The sequence below is a fragment of the Sebastes fasciatus genome, chromosome 17 (genome assembly GCF_043250625.1).
Source record: "Sebastes fasciatus isolate fSebFas1 chromosome 17, fSebFas1.pri, whole genome shotgun sequence".
NCBI lineage: Eukaryota > Metazoa > Chordata > Actinopteri > Perciformes > Sebastidae > Sebastes > Sebastes fasciatus.
The window spans coordinates 7391320-7408307 of NC_133811.1; the positions used below are offsets into that span (position 1 = coordinate 7391320).

The following is a 16988-nucleotide window of genomic DNA, read 5'->3' on the forward strand; positions in this document are numbered from 1 at the left end:
TAAATCAGTAGATGTCACCTTCTCTGTAACCAAACGGACTCATCCACCTTTGAGTCTCCTTTAATATGTGAATCCCCTCATATCAGGTTAATTGATCACATAACACATTCTCTCATCAAGTATCTCTCTCAAGAGTATTCAATCATTCCTCAAATAAACAAAAAATACACAAAGAAAAAAAATCAATTTTAACACGTCTTTCCCAAAACAATGATCTGCAGTAAAATATAGTTTTACGCAGAAATCGATCATCTTTAATCATGTGACCTAATACCTCATCTGAATGCGCCCTGGTTGCTGCTTATTTAACAGCTGATTGGGCTTTTGCTCCTGTTTGGATCATTGAAACCCGCGAACACACACAGAGAGAGAGGTGAGCAAACAATAATGACTAATCATAAACGATCAATCAAATAAAAGTATGATTATAGTGCAGCAGAAGTGTGAATAATGAGAGTTAATGTGCTGCGTAAAGTGTAGCCATATACTAATATGTGTGTCTGTGTGCGCCACCAGCACATCATAATAATAGCAGTAATAATAGTAATTGGTAGCCTATTGTTGTTGAGTAATGGGCATATTTTAAAATGATGACAGTGGTAAGGTAAATAGCCCCAATATTATATATTATATTAATATAATTATCATTGTTCTCATGTGGTCAGTCTCACTTCCTCTGAGCTCCAAACATACTATTGATTTTATATGTTTTAACCCACCCTAAAAATACAGAGAATCTATAAAGACATGATTCATAATGACATGTTTGTCCTGTGAAAACCACTGTAGATTTGGATTTCTTTCTGATAAACTAAAGCGTTTGTGGGTTGAGAAACTTCTCCTACTTCTTAAGCAAAATAAACTATTTAAAAACACACAAATTATTGTGATAAAGTTGAGAAAACAGCTGATGTTCTTCTTGCACAGGAGAAGCTGACGTTTTGTGCAGGACAGCAACGTACAGTAGGCCTAATATCTTCATATCTGAAGACTGGAAAGTAGGTAATTTTGCATGATGCTTCAAGTCCCTATACCCAACTTTACAGTTGGTAGACACAGACCAGGAAGGTTCCTGTTTTGTTCAGGAGTTGAAGATGGGGTAATTGCAGCATCCTGTGCCTACTTTGATTTTGACTCGGCTTACCCTACCTTCATGAAGAATACACTACCCTTTCTCCAACGTACTATACTGAACATTACTGTGGTGGGTGAAAAGCCCCTATACCAGTCACTGTGACCCGAATGATCAATCTACTCTATTAAAAATGCCACGACCGTATAGACCAGGGGTCAGCAACCTTTACTATAAAAAGAGCCATTTTAGGCAAAAAAAAAAAAAAGAAAATCTGTCTGAAGCTGCAAAACATTATACAGCTTTGTCACAGTTTATAGTCTACTGTAAGTCTAATGCAGTGAGGGCCAAAGTACAAATGTACAATTAGGGTATTAGTATTAGGGTCACATTGAGGGAAAAAAACACAGAGATTTCGAGAATAAAGTCATAATATTACGGGAAAAAAGTTGTAACTTTACGAGAAAAAAGTCGTAATATAACGAGAATAAAGTCATAATATTACGAGAATTTTTTTTTAATATTACGAGAATAAAGTCATAGTATTACGAGAAAAAAGTGGTAATATTACGAGAATAAAGTCATAATATTACGAGAAAAAAGTCGTAATATAACGAGTATAAAGTCATAATATTACGGGAAAAAAGTCGTAACTTTACAAGAAAAAAGTTGTTATATAACGAGAATAAAGTCATATTACGAGAAAAAAGTCGTATTATAACGAGAATAAAGTCATAATATTATGAAAAAAAGGCATAACTTTACGAGAAAAAAGGAAAAATAACACATCACTACTTTATAATATTCAGATTTTATTCTCATAATACTACGACTTTTTTCACGTAAACCTTTGACTTTATTTTCGTAATATTATGACTTTATTCTTGAAATCTCTGATTTATTTTTTTTCTTCAATGTGGCCCTAATACTCCATCGACCTACAACAATGATAAATAAAAATGAAAATTTAAACAAAAAAGCAGTTATTTAGTTCCACTAATTTAAAAAAAAAAAAAATCCTCAGGGATCCACTGGAAAGGGGATAAAGAGCTGGAGGTTGCTGACCCCTGGTATAGACGTACAAGGTATAGAAGAACCACCTTCACCTTAATGACACTGCTTCCACATATTGGTCTAATTAATGCCCACGAAGCCAACTTTAATATAACTTGTGGACTAAATGACAGTAAGCCAACTTTTACATCATTCAAATCTTTCAGGCATCATGTGTATCATTAACATGGGTAGTGTGTGCTACCTGTGCTATCTGATAGCGAGCATCATGATAAAAACAATGACGCTATTCATTGTTGATAACTTGCGTGCAAAGAATGTTCCTCTTTTTTTCTTATCAAATATATTTTTACATATTAACACAATGTGGCTTCTATGCTGTAAGATTAATTAAACCAGGACAAGAAGTAGACTTTCAGTCCCTCGATGTGTACTGTTCAGTGTTGATGATAAGTTATATGTTACCCTTAGAAATATTTGAAATTTTTAAGGGAGTTGTGGCTGAAAAACGTTGAAAGAAAAAAGGGGGGAAAAGAAATTGTATTGTGTTGCTTTGATACAGTTTACATTATTCAGAAAAGAATTTACAGATTTTTGAAATTCTGTATTGATAAAAAAATATGTTTGTGATGTTTTTATATCAGTTTTAACATACTTTGTATGACTTTTATGATTTAAATATTGATAGTGTAAAAAAAAAGTCATTGATTAATGATGTATTGATTTAGGTTAATAAATGTGGGAAAACATTATTTTTGACTGTTTCTCATGTAGTTCTCATGAGTACAAATTTGCCATCATAAGGTACAAAGTGTTTGTCACTGGGGCAGTAACCTCTTTAAGGCCACATTTGTACCATTTCCAAGGGTACATTTAAATCCTAGAGAATGAAGGTCCATTTTTGTCCCCAGGGGTACATATTTGGCCCCATAAGGTACAATCGGTAAGGGTACTAAAATGCACCCTTGTTAAAGGGTACAATGGGTGAACCTTTGAGGGTACTGCCCCAGTGAAGAGCTGTTGGACCCCTAAAGGTACAAACTTAGCACATTATTTCTGACAGTGTACCCACCCAAAACTTATGATATTAGTTTCATTATGTTCCCAGCAGTCTGTCAAACCACTTTTGGTAGGGTGAGTTTCATAATGCCCCTGGAGATTAAAGTGGCAGTAGGCAGTATATTTTTGGCATCATTGGGCAAAAAGTCCATAATAACCTTTCAGCATATTGTAATTCAAGTGTTCTGAGAGAAAACTAAACTTCTACACCTCCTCATGGCTCTGTTTTCAGGCTTTAGAAAATCTAGCCCGTGACGGGAGACTTTGGCTACATCCCAAAGCTCTTAATTTTCATTTCCTCGCTCCTCGATCCTCGCTTGAACCGGAAGTTGTTCTGGTGCGCCATCTTGAAGACTGTTCCAAAGCTCATATTACTGGATCGAGGATCGAGGATCGAGGATCGAGGATCGAGGATCGAGGATCGAGGATCGAGGATCGAGGATCGAGGATCGAGGATCGAGGAGGCTTGTCTGTGTTAACTGTAGCTCTGAACAGCAGCAGAAGGACCTGCAGTATCTCTCCTTCACACACCGCCAGTGAAGCAGCCTGACACTGACAGGGGTTTATAAAACCCGAGAAACTAAGTTAAAATAACTTTCTGCATTTATTAGAAAGATTTTTCTTTTCATGATCTCTTATTTCCCCCGTTAACTTTTATTAATGATTCTATTAAAGTCAGAGAGAGTAGGAGAGTCTGTCTGTCAGCAACAAACACCTTTTACATCATTTATCCTCATTTTCATTCAGTCACATGAGGCTGATAATTCCTGAACATCAGGTTTGATATGAGTTACATCATTTACATTTTCCCTTTAGCCTAATAAATAATACCCAGTATTCAAAAGACACCATAGTCATATTCTGGGTTATTAAATAATGAACTCACAATCAGAATAATACTAACTACAGACGCTAATAATGAATATATAAGATAAAGATATTGTTCCAGTAGAGATGGTTCCTGGTCCTCTAAGCAGGACTCAGTCCACAGTAGAAATACAGACTGCAGCTTGCACTTGTCTTTATTAGTATTAGTACAGTTCAGACATAAACAGCTGTTAAAGCTGACTGACAGCTGATCCAGTTGTGATCAGCTGCTGCTGTCATCAGAAACTGACGTCGCTTCACGTGATGCTTCAGAGGAAACGACCGTCTTATGTCTCTTAAACCGTATTTCCTTGTTTCCTCTGTCTTCGCATGGTTTCCTTGCGTCTCTCCATGCTTCTCTGGTGGGAAGGACTAAGACGCAAGGATGAGACGCAAGTGAGGGTCACGGGGATTCAATTAAGAGCTTTGGGATGCAGCCTTTGACCAATCACAGGTCATTTTATTGGCTGTGCTACGGTCATGTGACTGAAACTTGGCGTTCCTTCACCAAATTTCACAATGACGGTGGCGTCTCAAACTTTCTCATTTTACAGCTAAACCGTGCACTACAAGATGATTCTGAAAACATTTGAGGAGAGAAATAGGCATTAACGTAACAGAATATTGATTCATATTTGATCAGCGAAGCCTAGTTTGACCGTTTGGTCGGAGTTCTCGAGTGATTGACAGCTGGCTCTCATCCGGGATATTTTGCCAAAGATGCTTTGGCATCACTTTTGTACAATGGGAAGCAGTGTAGAGGCCTCGTCTATTTCTAGAATTGGCCTATTGTTGTTGTTGTTATTATTAATTTAAATCTTTACAGAACGCATTACACATATTAAAGTGGCCAGAAGAACTCTTGTAATGAGTGTGAGACTGTAACCTGTCTCAGTGAATATTGGAGCTGTGCCTCTGCTGCTGCTGCACCTGCTGTGTGTGTGCGTGTGATGCTGCTGCATCGGATTGTGAATCCCTCCCATCTCTCTCTGACGCGCCTCTTTAGTTTGTTTGGTTACAGCTATTATTATTATTTTTTAAAGCATGTATTCTTTCCAATGCAGCAGGTCAAATAATAATCCTTAATTTCCTTCATAATGTTGAATATAAAGTTTGGGTTGTCTGCTTCTTATCAGCGCTGCAGACTGAGAGACGGATTAACCGCAACTCTTGTGCCAGATTTATTTTACTTAACTGGATGCATGTTTAACCTTGTGGATTTAACCTTGTGGATTTATTGATGAGATGATTTTCTTTTTTTCCTTTTTTATTGTCACAGTCTGGAGCAGGAGGACGAAGATGATGACCTAGAGTCGCCGGAGGTAAAGGATTTTTTTTTAAAAATTTTTTTAAACTCTTTTTTCACCCTGATTATTGGCAAAAAGCTTCTCCTGTCCTATACTCCGTTTTTATAATCCTGTAGATTTCACCATCTATTTTTCTTGTTTTGTTGTGAAATTTCTTCAACAATAAATGCGATCTAATCAGAGACGAAAATCTCATTTTATTGGTGGTTATTTGCGGGCACAGAAGAGATTCAAACAGCCACATAGAGAGAAAAAATAATGAATTTCAAAGTTTAAAAAGTAATAGACTTTGAATTTCTTTTTTACTTATGATATGTTAGTATAATGACGGGTAAAATCTATACGTTTGTGCAGAAAATGTTTCTAAATAATAATGTCTGGGTGGATCTTGGACTCCTGCGTACAAACCCCACCCCTCCACCACAGATGTGCCAATCAATGATCGATATCTAGCGCAGCAATGAGCATTCACCTAGTTTATCATCACCCTCCGATACCTGTTAACTCATTATAACTGGAATAGAAGCGGATTCACTCTCTGATCAGGTAGGACAAAAAAAAACATGAATACATTTAAACTTATATAACTTTTCATAATAATAATACTAATAATACTAATAATATTTGTTATTATTAGTAGTATTATGAGTAATAGTATTAATAATAATATAAATAATGATAATACTGTTATTATGGATTTATTATTAATTTAACTGACAGCATAATTGCCATTGATTTTAGGTTATATTTGGTTAATAAATGACTGGAAATATTACTACAGGAATAAAGTTAAGATAATAATAATGATGATAATGATGTATCATTATTATATTATATCATTATTATTATTATAATTTTGTATTATTGATTACAACAATTAGAATGAATTGAAAGCTTTTGCTTTTTTAAATACTCAATCCTCAACCATGAGAGAATTAATGGAATCTGATTTTTAATGACTGGCAGCTGTATTGGTCGGATATAAAAATGCATTTATGGAAATTAAGTTTATGGATTTAGCTCTCCTCTACCAAACTGCCTTATTTGCTTTTGATGATTAGCCTGTAGCTTTAAACAAACAAATATCACAGTTTATGAGTTTCCCTCAATGTACACACAGTGGTTTAAGAAGTATTCAGATCATTCACTTTAGTAAAAAAATAGAAATTCCTTTGAAAATGCTCCACTAAATATAAGTACAAGTACTTAAGTATTATCAGCAACATGTACTTAAAGTATCAAATCTAAAAATATCCATAATGCTGAAAAATAACAATTTTGTTGTGTGTTACTATGTATGCTGGATTGTTGTATTATTACTGATGCATTCCTGTGCAATTAGCATTTTACTGTTGTAGTTGGTGAAGTTATTTTAACTATCATGTTGGGTAATTTATTATATTTTGCATACAAAACATGATGTAGTTATGTTTTATAAATCCATCATGTTATATGTATAATCTTAGTCTGCAAGGTAACTTGTAACTAAAGCTGTCAGATAAATGTAGTGGAGTAAAAAGCACCATATTTACAGCTGAACAGTAGTGGAGTTGAAGTAGCATAAAATGTAGTACCTCAGATTTGTACTTAATACTTGAATAAATGTACTTAGTTACATTTCACCTCTGACTACACTCTCTTGTGTATTTTGTCACACACAATCACAGGCATTACACAGCCAAGATGTTTTCAAAGGTGAAGGTGCTCATTGTCGTGCTGGGTGTGACCAGCATGTCTGTGTTCTGGAGAGTATACATGACGCCGCCACGCTCGCCGCCACGCTCGCCGCCACGCTCGCCGCCACGCTCGCCGCCTTGGGACGGAATCCCCTGTGCTTGTGACAGCTGTTTATCTGAAGATGATCCCTGGTTCACTCAGCGTTTCAACAAATCTGTTGAACCGTTTCTGTCAGCAAACCACAATCTGTCAGAGGACGCTTTCAACTGGTGGAAGGTAAACTGTGACCTTGTTCAGTCTCTCAACCAGCAGTTCAAATCAGTGTCAAGCAGTAAAATACAATCTCACTGAACAGTTATCATAGTGGCAAAACTTCAGCTCTGTTCTGTTTTAGTTAGACCACTTCTTCTCAATGGTGGCAGTAGAAAGGTGTCTGACTCGTATCTGTGAACTAACTTCTTTATCCACAGGTAAGCAATGTTACAGACAGGACTCTGGGAATAATAGTGATGTTAGTGTAATTTAAAGTGGAAAAAAATATCATTAAACCTACACAAAATGTTGTTGAATTAATTTTTACTTTACTTAAATGGACAGTGTGTAGAATTTGGAAATCTAGTGGTGAGATTGCAGATTGCAACCAACTGGGTACCCCTCCACTCACTCCTCCCCTTCCAAGACTGCGGAAACGTGAGCTGCCGAGTGTAAAACCGTGGTAACGCTGTTTGCCTCGCTCAGAGGCCATCCTAACCATAACACAGCCCATTCTCATTCCCAGAGCGTTACCAAATACCGAGGCTTTGCCACGGTTCAGTACTGCCGCACACGACACCCCTTAGCGCCGGTATGAAACGCATCGGGCGTTACATCAAATGCAACAGTAAACGCTCCGAGAAAGTGTGCCGGGAGTGTGGTGGTGTAGTTTAAAAAGTGAAAGAGACACACAGAGCGGGCGGAAGGGGAGGTTGATGGGTCCAACAAACACAAGGCTGTCATCAAGGGTGACGCCAGCCAAGGGGTGGTATGTGACGATCCCGTAAAATGTCACACACAGTTCCTTTAAAGCAAACAATCACCAGTTAGAGTAATTTATGATCACATTATACTGAATTATAACAGTGATTATAATCTATTACAACCGCAGGAATTATAATACACTATGAAAAATGTCAGTGAGTGACCAGCAATTATAAAGTATTATGATACTTGACCTTATAAGTCATTATAAAATGCCTTATAACGTGTTATGATTATTGTTATACAGCATTATGAATATGTATGAGTGCTAATAACTATAATTATAGAGTGCTATAAGAAGATTATAACGCATTATAAGTATGTTTATAATCCATTATAGACATGGGCGTCATAGAAAGACTCATTTATTTCTATGTTACACGTTCTACACATGTGCAGTAAAGAACTTTACAATAACCAATAAACTATCAATAAAACAAATTAACCTTGATCCTCTGTTTGTTTATAGGAAAATACCTGAACTGTATTCATTAAGAAGAAAATGTAAACATTTCACAATATAGGCCAGTATTTCAAAAATATTTTTGGCTACTTACAGACAACCTCTGACAATTTGTTTATTTAGTACAACTCATGACTGCTCTAACAGTCATCTATGTTCTGTTTTCCCGACAGCAGTTACAGGCTGAAGGACGCAGCTTCAGTACCTACAGAAGAACAGTGGACAGGCTGTTCCAGATGTTTCCACCCAGTCCAGTTGTTATAGAACCCAGACCTGACCGCTGCAGGACTTGTGCTGTGGTGGGGAACTCTGGGAATCTGAAGAGATCACATCATGGACCTCTCATAGATTTCCATGATGTCGTCATACGGTAAATCCTCCAGATAAAGAAAGCTGTTTTAATCTATTATTGTCTTTTGTCCCTTCTGAAAAAAACTCCACAATGATTTAAGACAGTGGGACACACATGAAAGTTTTTTCTCAAGTCATAAATTTCAAGCAGTGACATGAAATCTATCTCTAGAATGAACACTGGTCGTATCAAAGGCTATGAAGCGGATGTTGGGAGCAGAACAACTCATCGGATCATGTATCCAGAGAGCGCTGTGGATTTAGATAACACCACCCATCTGGTGCTGGTTCCATTTAAGATACTGGATCTTGAGTGGATCACGAAGGCCCTCACCACCGGATTCTCTGGAAAGTGAGTCATATTTTTATGGACTATGTATATATGATCATTTGTCCCCAGTAGCCTATATAGTGTTCAGTATTAACCCTCATACAGGTATACTTTTTCTTGTCTATTTTCATTTTACACAATGTGCAAATTACCTGTAACTTTCCTAAAATAATATTTTGGTTTTAATTTTCTTCAGATGACATTACTTACATAACTAATAATGTTTTGAGAAGAAATAAGATTACATTTTGCTATGCTGGTTGTTTCTTACAGTAGTTAATTCGGTCAGTATCCTTGTATGTTAAATAGGTTGGTTATTTCATTCCAGTAGTTTTCATTTCAAAATTCCCCTTTCCCAAAAGCCAATCACATATCTGCTCTGTCCTGTTTGTTTAGACTGACAAAACGACCAACTGGAAAAAAAACATTGAGCTAGCTTTGAGCTAAATGTTAAAGTCAACATGATAATGTGCTCACATTGACAAATGCTACTACAGTATGATGATCATTAGCATGTATCATGTTAACCATATTCATAATTTTATTTCAGCGTGTTTGCATGCTAACATTTGCTAATTTGCACTTGATGGGAATGTCATTACTTTTGCAGATATAAACCAAAGGACATTATAATTTCAACCTGATTATGGCGCTAGATGAAAAGTTAACACACAGACAGCAATGCCTTAAATTTCAATGAATGTTGCCAAATTGCATGGAAATCCATCCTGTGTTTGTTGAAACATTTCATTCAAAACCCCCAATGTCAACCTCATGGTGGCGCCAGGGAACAAGTTAGGGGATCACCAAAGTCATTCGGATACATCTTCTGGAAACCATGAATATCTGCTCCAAATTTAGTGCCAATCCATGCTGTAGATGTTTGAGTTGAGATGTTTCCGTCTGGACCATAATGGTGGTGGTCATTGGACTGCATAATCCTTTTTACGGCTTTGGGTTAATATTTTTCTTCGTTCTTTCTTTGTTTCCAATATCATGTGTCCTTGAATACCTTGGACACCACTAAACAAATGAAACCTGGTCTGATAACTACTTAATCCTCTCTGTGTGCTGCAGTAGGAAAGGTAATACATAATACCCAATTGTCAAACCAAATGTACTGAGTAACGTCGGTGTTGTGGCACGGGATTTAGACTACCTCTCTGAAGGAGGACAACATCTCCAAACATATGAGCCCAATCATTTCCATAAATGCATATATTCCTATAGGAATATATAATAATATATGATTTTAATAAGTATGATTGAATCAATCAAATTTAGTATGCAGAAATAAATAGAAATATTATATTTAAGTTCAGAGAACTTGAAATGTAAATTATATAATTATAATTAATTTAACATTATTACTTACATATTCTTAGGTAATCAGTTACATCAAACATTTTGAGTACTGTGAACTTATTCGGTTTTACAGTGCAAGCATTCCCACCACTTCTTCTGTGATAATAAGCATTAATGCAGTTCTACTTCAGCAGAGTATCCCCTCTGAAGGTCTCTGTACGCTTACAGGGGGCATAGGCAACGAAGAGCACCCTCCTCTGTGACAACTGACCACCAACTGCTAAACTTCTGTCACTAAGCAGAGTAACTCTATAGGCCTTAACATTCATGCAGCACAATGTACATACAATGCAAACGCTGAGTTCGAGTGCAAGGGGTAATTTTCCATTCAGGTATGTCATGTAAGAGACTGGAGTTTATGTCTCAGACAAACCGTAACTATTGTTGTCTTTGTTTAGTCTTAAGATGCTTCTATATAATCACTGACCCAGGTGTGTTGAGGATGATCTGCCCTGTCGGTTTGAAACCGTATAAATTGGAGCAGGGGAGGGGGTGAAAGTTGTTGACAACGAGAATGAATGAGGATCATCCACGTGCTCAGGGCTCAACAATAAGCATTGCCCGCTTGCCCCGGGGCAAGTAAAATGCTGTGGTGGGCTAGTAAATCTAGCAACTCACTTAACCGTAAAAGAGACACATTGTTTTTTCCGGAGATGATGATGGAAGTAAGCAGTGAGCCATCTCGTTTCCTCATCTCTGTTGAGTTGTACATGCACAGTAACGATCGGCCATTCGCGAAAAAGCGGCGGTGGGTAAAGACAAAGGTTACGAGCTGAAGCGCAAGTGAGCATTTCAATTATACTGCGGGAGATTAGTAGGGTGTTGTTAGAGGATATCGACGAAACTCCAGATTAATTTCCTTAAATAAGGATTAAACATGACAATTAACTTTGGTCTTTTTGATAACCCCTAATAAATAAAACAATTTGTATAGGGGCAAGTAAAAATTGTGCTTTGGGCAATTCGATTTCTGACCCACTTGCCCAACCAGGTAAGTGAAAAAAAAATTAACACGGAATTGGGTTTACAGCAATTCTATTGTGTAAAATTTCTTTGAAAAGTCTTCAGAGTTTGGTATAGCCTAATGTGAAATAAAACGTCCTCCTGAAATAAGCATTCATATTAAAAATAATCTCTGCTTTACTTCATTTGATGTTGAGTTTGACATGTCCTGCTATTTTCAACAGGTCATACATGCCAGTAAAGTCAAATATCAAGGCTAACAAGGATTTGGTGAGTATTATTTCCAATGCATTCAACAATAAACTTTATTGTCTGCAAAGGTAATGGTTCATAAAAAAGAGCCTAATTGTGATTCCTAACAGGTGATGGTCATGAACCCAGCTTTCATGAGGTATGTTCATGACATGTGGCTGCAAAAGAAGGGCAGATATCCATCCACTGGCTTCCTGGCTCTGGTTCTTGCCCTGCACATTTGTGACGAGGTGAGTTCACTTTTATATTTTCCTTGTAACGTCACCGTTGATGTAACACACTAATGGTTAATAAGTGGATGCAAGTGATTGATGACTGATGGAAAAAGCTTTGAGGCTTTTACTACGATTTTTTTGTTATTGTTTTCCGATAGGTCCATGTGTTTGGTTATGGAGCAGACAGTGATGGGAACTGGAGCCATTACTGGGAAAAACTCAAAGACAGGAAGTTAAAAACTGGAGTACATCCTGGGAATCATGAGTATGGGGTCATCCAGGAGCTAGCTATGCAACGAAAACTCACGTTTTATCAAGGGTGGTGATCTTTCTCTCAGCATTTAAAGTATTTAGGCCAAGAAGCATCGGCCTTACACATCTCTTCTGGGACTGACTCCCTTTGCTGCAAACATTAACTAGATTAAAACTGTGAGTGGTGAAACATCCAGATCTATGGAGAGGAAATAAACTACATGTAAAATGAACCTGACTGATCCCATTGAGGGTGTTTAAGCTACCCAAGTGACATGAATCAAAGCCAATGAAATGTAGGATAACGGCTGTTCTAAGCTGCTGTATGTGTATTTTTCTTTTTTCATTGTTTATTTATTGTCATTTTGTGCTGTTGATGGACACTGTTGCAATGCACAACTGCTTAATTTATAAATACATAAATTAAGTAGTAAGTTCTGACCCAAAAAAAAAACATGTTTGAATTGAAATCCGGACATGGCAGCATGTTACAAAGCATTGATTGTTTCTAGAAAGTAGTTTTGATGTGATGACATTTTTACATATTTTGTCTGGTGAAAGTTTGCTCTAATAACATCAATTTTCACTTTGACCATGTTAAAATATCTGAATAAAAATGGCCTTTTTAAGATTAGCAGTAGGTAATGGAAGTACATGAAATGTTTTCTCAGACACTGATCTTTGTGTTTTTACATGATACTATATATGTGAATCTCCTGAGGCCTGTACTACAAAGCGAGTTCAACATACCCAGGTCATATTCTCGTTATCTGGCTTAACTAACCCTAACAAACGAGATCATGCTAAGTGGTCCTACGAAGGTTGTTATCAACTCGGTAAATCAACCCAGGATTTCTCAGTCTGGCTGTGAGCGCGTTCACATGAACGGGGCAGTGTTTGCAGCATCTGACCAATCACAGACATGGTCCACAGACTTGCAGACAGACAGGCAGATTTGCACATATTAGACAAATACGAAGAAGTTAAACACATAATCCAGGCTAAAAGAAACACAGTTGAAGCTACCAAATGCAGGAAGACCAGCTGGCAAAAGAAAAAACTCCCGATGTATGAATGTGTAAATTAACAGACTTATTGGTCTAACGGAACACTCAAAAGTCAGATATAGTCATTTAGATATAAATAGCTTTAGGGAGGGCAATGGATGAATGGATTACTCTTCTTTCACCTTATTATTATAAAGTGGTGTGTATGACGATTTCAACCTTCTTTCAGCTGCTTCCCCGTCTCCGGCGGTGTGAAACGGACTCAAGAGCAAGTAAAAAAAATAAATATAAAAATATAATTCAGAGACGTTAGCACCCACAGCATATAACCAGCTGTCCTTCCTGCATTTGTCAGTTTAAACTGTGTTGTTTTTAATCTGGATTATGATTTAAACTTCTTCATATGTGTGTAATATTATCATACAATCACCGCACTGAGCTCTGATTGGTAAATAGGAGGTGCTTTTATATCAGTTGATCTCTTATCTGGAACATAACCTGCTCCGGAGCAGGTTAGCTGTTCAGCATCAGTTACCATGGAGATCTACCCCGATAAGAAGTGACCTACCTTCGTAGGACGGAAAACCCAGAGTTAACCCTGAAGATACCTCGCAAACGCCAAATCCTGCTTCGTCTTACAGGCCTCTGGTCTTGTCTATGCAGATGTCACTTTTGAAGGAGTGATAGATTATTTGCTCGTGTTACTGACTGGTAGACAAAATATAAAAATATATATCAAAAAATGTATATACTCTATAGATGGATAGTAAACAGAACACACAAGTGCCTCTATGATTGTGACAATAATATTCCATTAATAATAATAATAATACATTTTATTTGGTGGTGCCTTTCTAGACACCCAAGGACACCTTACAAAGATAAACTTAATTTATGAACTGAAAGTTATGGATAAAATCTGTGCCAGAATATCTTTTTGTTTATATGGAATAAAAATAGTTGGGGTGGTGAAGTACTTTACCTTATTAAATGTATTAAACTGAAGTAGAATGTTTTAGTTTTTGCCTTTTCTTTTGTTTTTGGTGCACTTCCCTGTATTTTATTTATTCTTCTGTATGTGTTACTTGTTGCTATTTACATTTTAATGTTAAGCACATTGAATTTACATCTAATGAAATATGTTAATGAGAGTGCCTTAAACTTACCTCAAATATTTCCAATAAAAACTATGAATTTGTGTCACAAATATTTAGCTTTAGAAGATAAATAAAATGAGTTCATCACATTATTTCACGTGACTTTCATTTTTCGTCCAAAGCAAACTGCAATAAGTGCATTCAACCTCCACAGGAACAAGAGTTAGATGGCAGAACAAGTTACAGAAAGTAGGCCTACAGTATTGCACCTCAGATAGGAAAAAGTATGATCGCACAGATACAGGGTTTTAACACACAAACTAAATTAATAAGTATAGAAATGTCCTCTAACAGGTGCACATATCTGAAAGATAGGTGCAGTGTTGAGTACAGTTCCTTGTTCTGGTGTCATGCTCTAAAGAGCTCATCTCAGTGGATCAGCCATTAACCTGCTGGAGAAAAGAATAAACACAACCGTTAAAACAACCCAAATGAAACTGCCTGTATCTATTTCCTCATGTGGACATACAGTAAGTGTTTTTATGAGTTGTAGAAATGATAAAATTCTTATAAAAATCCCACATCCTTGACTCATATATAAAAGAGTTAAGAATAAGGCCGATCACGCTGTCATGTTGAAACATAGAGCGAGCTCTTTAACTTTGTGCAATGGAGTCAAGCCCCTGCAGCCTCTTCCCAAATCCATGACTTAATTAACTTTCTATTTTTTATTTTTAACAATTTGTAAAAATAACGAGAAGAACTCTGCAAAATTATTTCAATATAGTTTAGCTTCATGAAAAAATGTTAGACCATTGTTTAGTTTTTATTTTGAGGTCAACATTGGATTGTCAAGCTTTTGAATAACTAAATGCATCTACAAAAATGGATCTGTTTTATGATTTGGTTATGGTTAGATCATGGTTTAGGTTTAAATAAACACTTTACGGTTAAGGAAACATTGTGGTTTGAATTAAAATGACTTCTTCTTTAAGGTTAGGGGACGTTCTTCATCGTTACAATAATAACCACTTATGGCTATGGTTTGGGAACGACAGATTGGTCACAAAGCAAGTTGATGAAATCTATGGTAACAATTTTCTTCCAAGCTAAATCTATATAAAATTCAGTGTATTTTTGTTTTCCCAGGTCAGCGTGTTTGGGTTCGGTGCAGACAGATATGGAAACTGGAACCATTACTATGAAATACTCAAAAACAAACCAGTGAAAACTGGAAATCATGATGGAAATCAGGAGTATGCAATCATTGAGAAACTATATCAGCAACAGAAAAATACCTTTTTCAAAGGATGGTGATATTTGATTCTCTCTTTCTGTTCGTCTCTCTGTCTTTGTCAATTGCATTAATGAGCAGCACCCACCGCTTTATTGATACATCATGGTCATTATAGGAGAAATGGGTAATTTATTGGAAAGAAATAAATGGAGTTGTTTCTGCTCATTGTCATGCATGTTTCTTGTCAGTGTGTTGAGGTTCAGGGGAGTCATTTCTGGAAACTTCACTTGCATAGAAGTCCTGTCTTTTGTCCTTCAGTATTCCACTGAAGGTGCTTTCCATTTTGTTTGCATAGAAGTCCTGTCTTTTGTCCTTCAGTATTCCACTGAAGGTGCTTTCCATTTTGTTTGCATAGAAGTCCTGTCTTTTGTCCTTCAGTCCTCCACTGAAGGTGCTTTACATTTTGTAGAAAACAGCCTCCAGTTTACATGCCCGCCAGGGCTTGACTGGCCATCTCGCATACTGGGCGTTTTCCCAGTGGGCCGACGTATGTCTTTTTTTTTTTTTTTTTTGGCCCATAAAACAGGTAAATCTGCCCATTTCTTTTCCTTAATTGACACTGGGCTGGTCCAATCACTCTGTGCTGGGCAGCCACAGTGAGGAGGAGTGAGAGAGAAATGAGGGAGGGAGTGTAGAGTTTGCAGTAAGCATTATGGGTTAGCTGCCTGGCTCAACATGTCATGAGAGATGAGCAGTGCTCGAAGTGGGCTGGTACGTAGCGGTACGCAGTATTTTACTCATTTTACTCCTTGGCGTACCGTGACTTTTTCATGCGTACTGGAGCTTCTCACAAGCTGCCGGTCCTCTCCTCAGCCCTCCCCATATCAGGTTCTCTGGGAGATTCATAATAGTGATTCATAACATAGCAGAGCCAGCGGATTTGCACCGCGTGGGTTCCCGTAGTGAACGGAAGCCCCGCGCTATTAATCTCCGCACGAGCTGAAGCCTGACTGTTCACATCAGAAGAGCATTTCTCTGCTTCTTCTGATCCTCTGCTGTTTACTATCCATCTCTTTCTCTGTGTGAGTGGGTCTGTCTGTCTGTCTGCTTATGTCTGTCTGCCAGGGGCGGGGCCAACGTGGGGGCCAACGTGGGGGTCAGGGCTGGCACTGCCCCCCGTCCCCAAGTGCCACTTCCATCAGACTCTGAATGTGATAGGTCCGATAAGACTCAACAAACATTAATGATGATCTAATATATCACTTATATACTGTATGAGACCCTGCTGAAGTATGATATTGTGACTTAATGCACGGTAAGTTATAAATTAACAACCATTGTTCAGAAGGTGCAGCAGTTTAAGCAAAAGCATCCCCTCACCAGCCCATGCATTGATCACATGCACGGACCAATAGTCTGTGGCTTGGCGCATGGTCTTCACA

General features: G+C 37.3%; 1 protein-coding gene across 3 annotated transcripts; it reads left to right on the top strand.

Moving 5' to 3' along the window:
- The first annotated feature begins 274 nt into the window (after positions 1-274).
- LOC141754649 (CMP-N-acetylneuraminate-beta-galactosamide-alpha-2,3-sialyltransferase 1-like) lies at positions 275-12438 on the top strand. Of its 3 annotated transcripts, XM_074613880.1 has the most exons (8): positions 275-373; positions 5292-5334; positions 6987-7272; positions 8650-8846; positions 9000-9179; positions 11711-11756; positions 11849-11968; positions 12112-12438. In XM_074613880.1, exons 3-8 carry the CDS (start codon positions 7003-7005, stop codon positions 12277-12279), a joined length of 981 nt encoding a protein of 326 aa, XP_074469981.1. In that variant the 5' UTR covers positions 275-373; positions 5292-5334; positions 6987-7002; the 3' UTR covers positions 12280-12438. The 3 variants fall into 3 exon arrangements, with proteins under 3 accessions (XP_074469981.1, XP_074469983.1, XP_074469982.1); XM_074613882.1 differs by lacking the exon at positions 275-373 and having other exon boundaries at positions 5123-5334; positions 8653-8846; XM_074613881.1 differs by lacking the exons at positions 275-373; positions 5292-5334 and adding an exon at positions 5767-5865.
- The last annotated feature ends 4550 nt before the right edge of the window (positions 12439-16988 follow it).

Coding starts and splice junctions, on each gene's coding strand:
- LOC141754649 (XM_074613880.1), top strand. CDS start 7,003: ATGTTTTCAAAGGTGAAGGTGCTCATTGTCGTGCTGGGTGTGACCAGC. Junction 8,847..8,999: donor TTCCATGATGTCGTCATACG/GTAAATCCTCCA, acceptor ATCTATCTCTAG/AATGAACACTGGTCGTATCA. Junction 9,180..11,710: donor ACCACCGGATTCTCTGGAAA/GTGAGTCATATT, acceptor TATTTTCAACAG/GTCATACATGCCAGTAAAGT.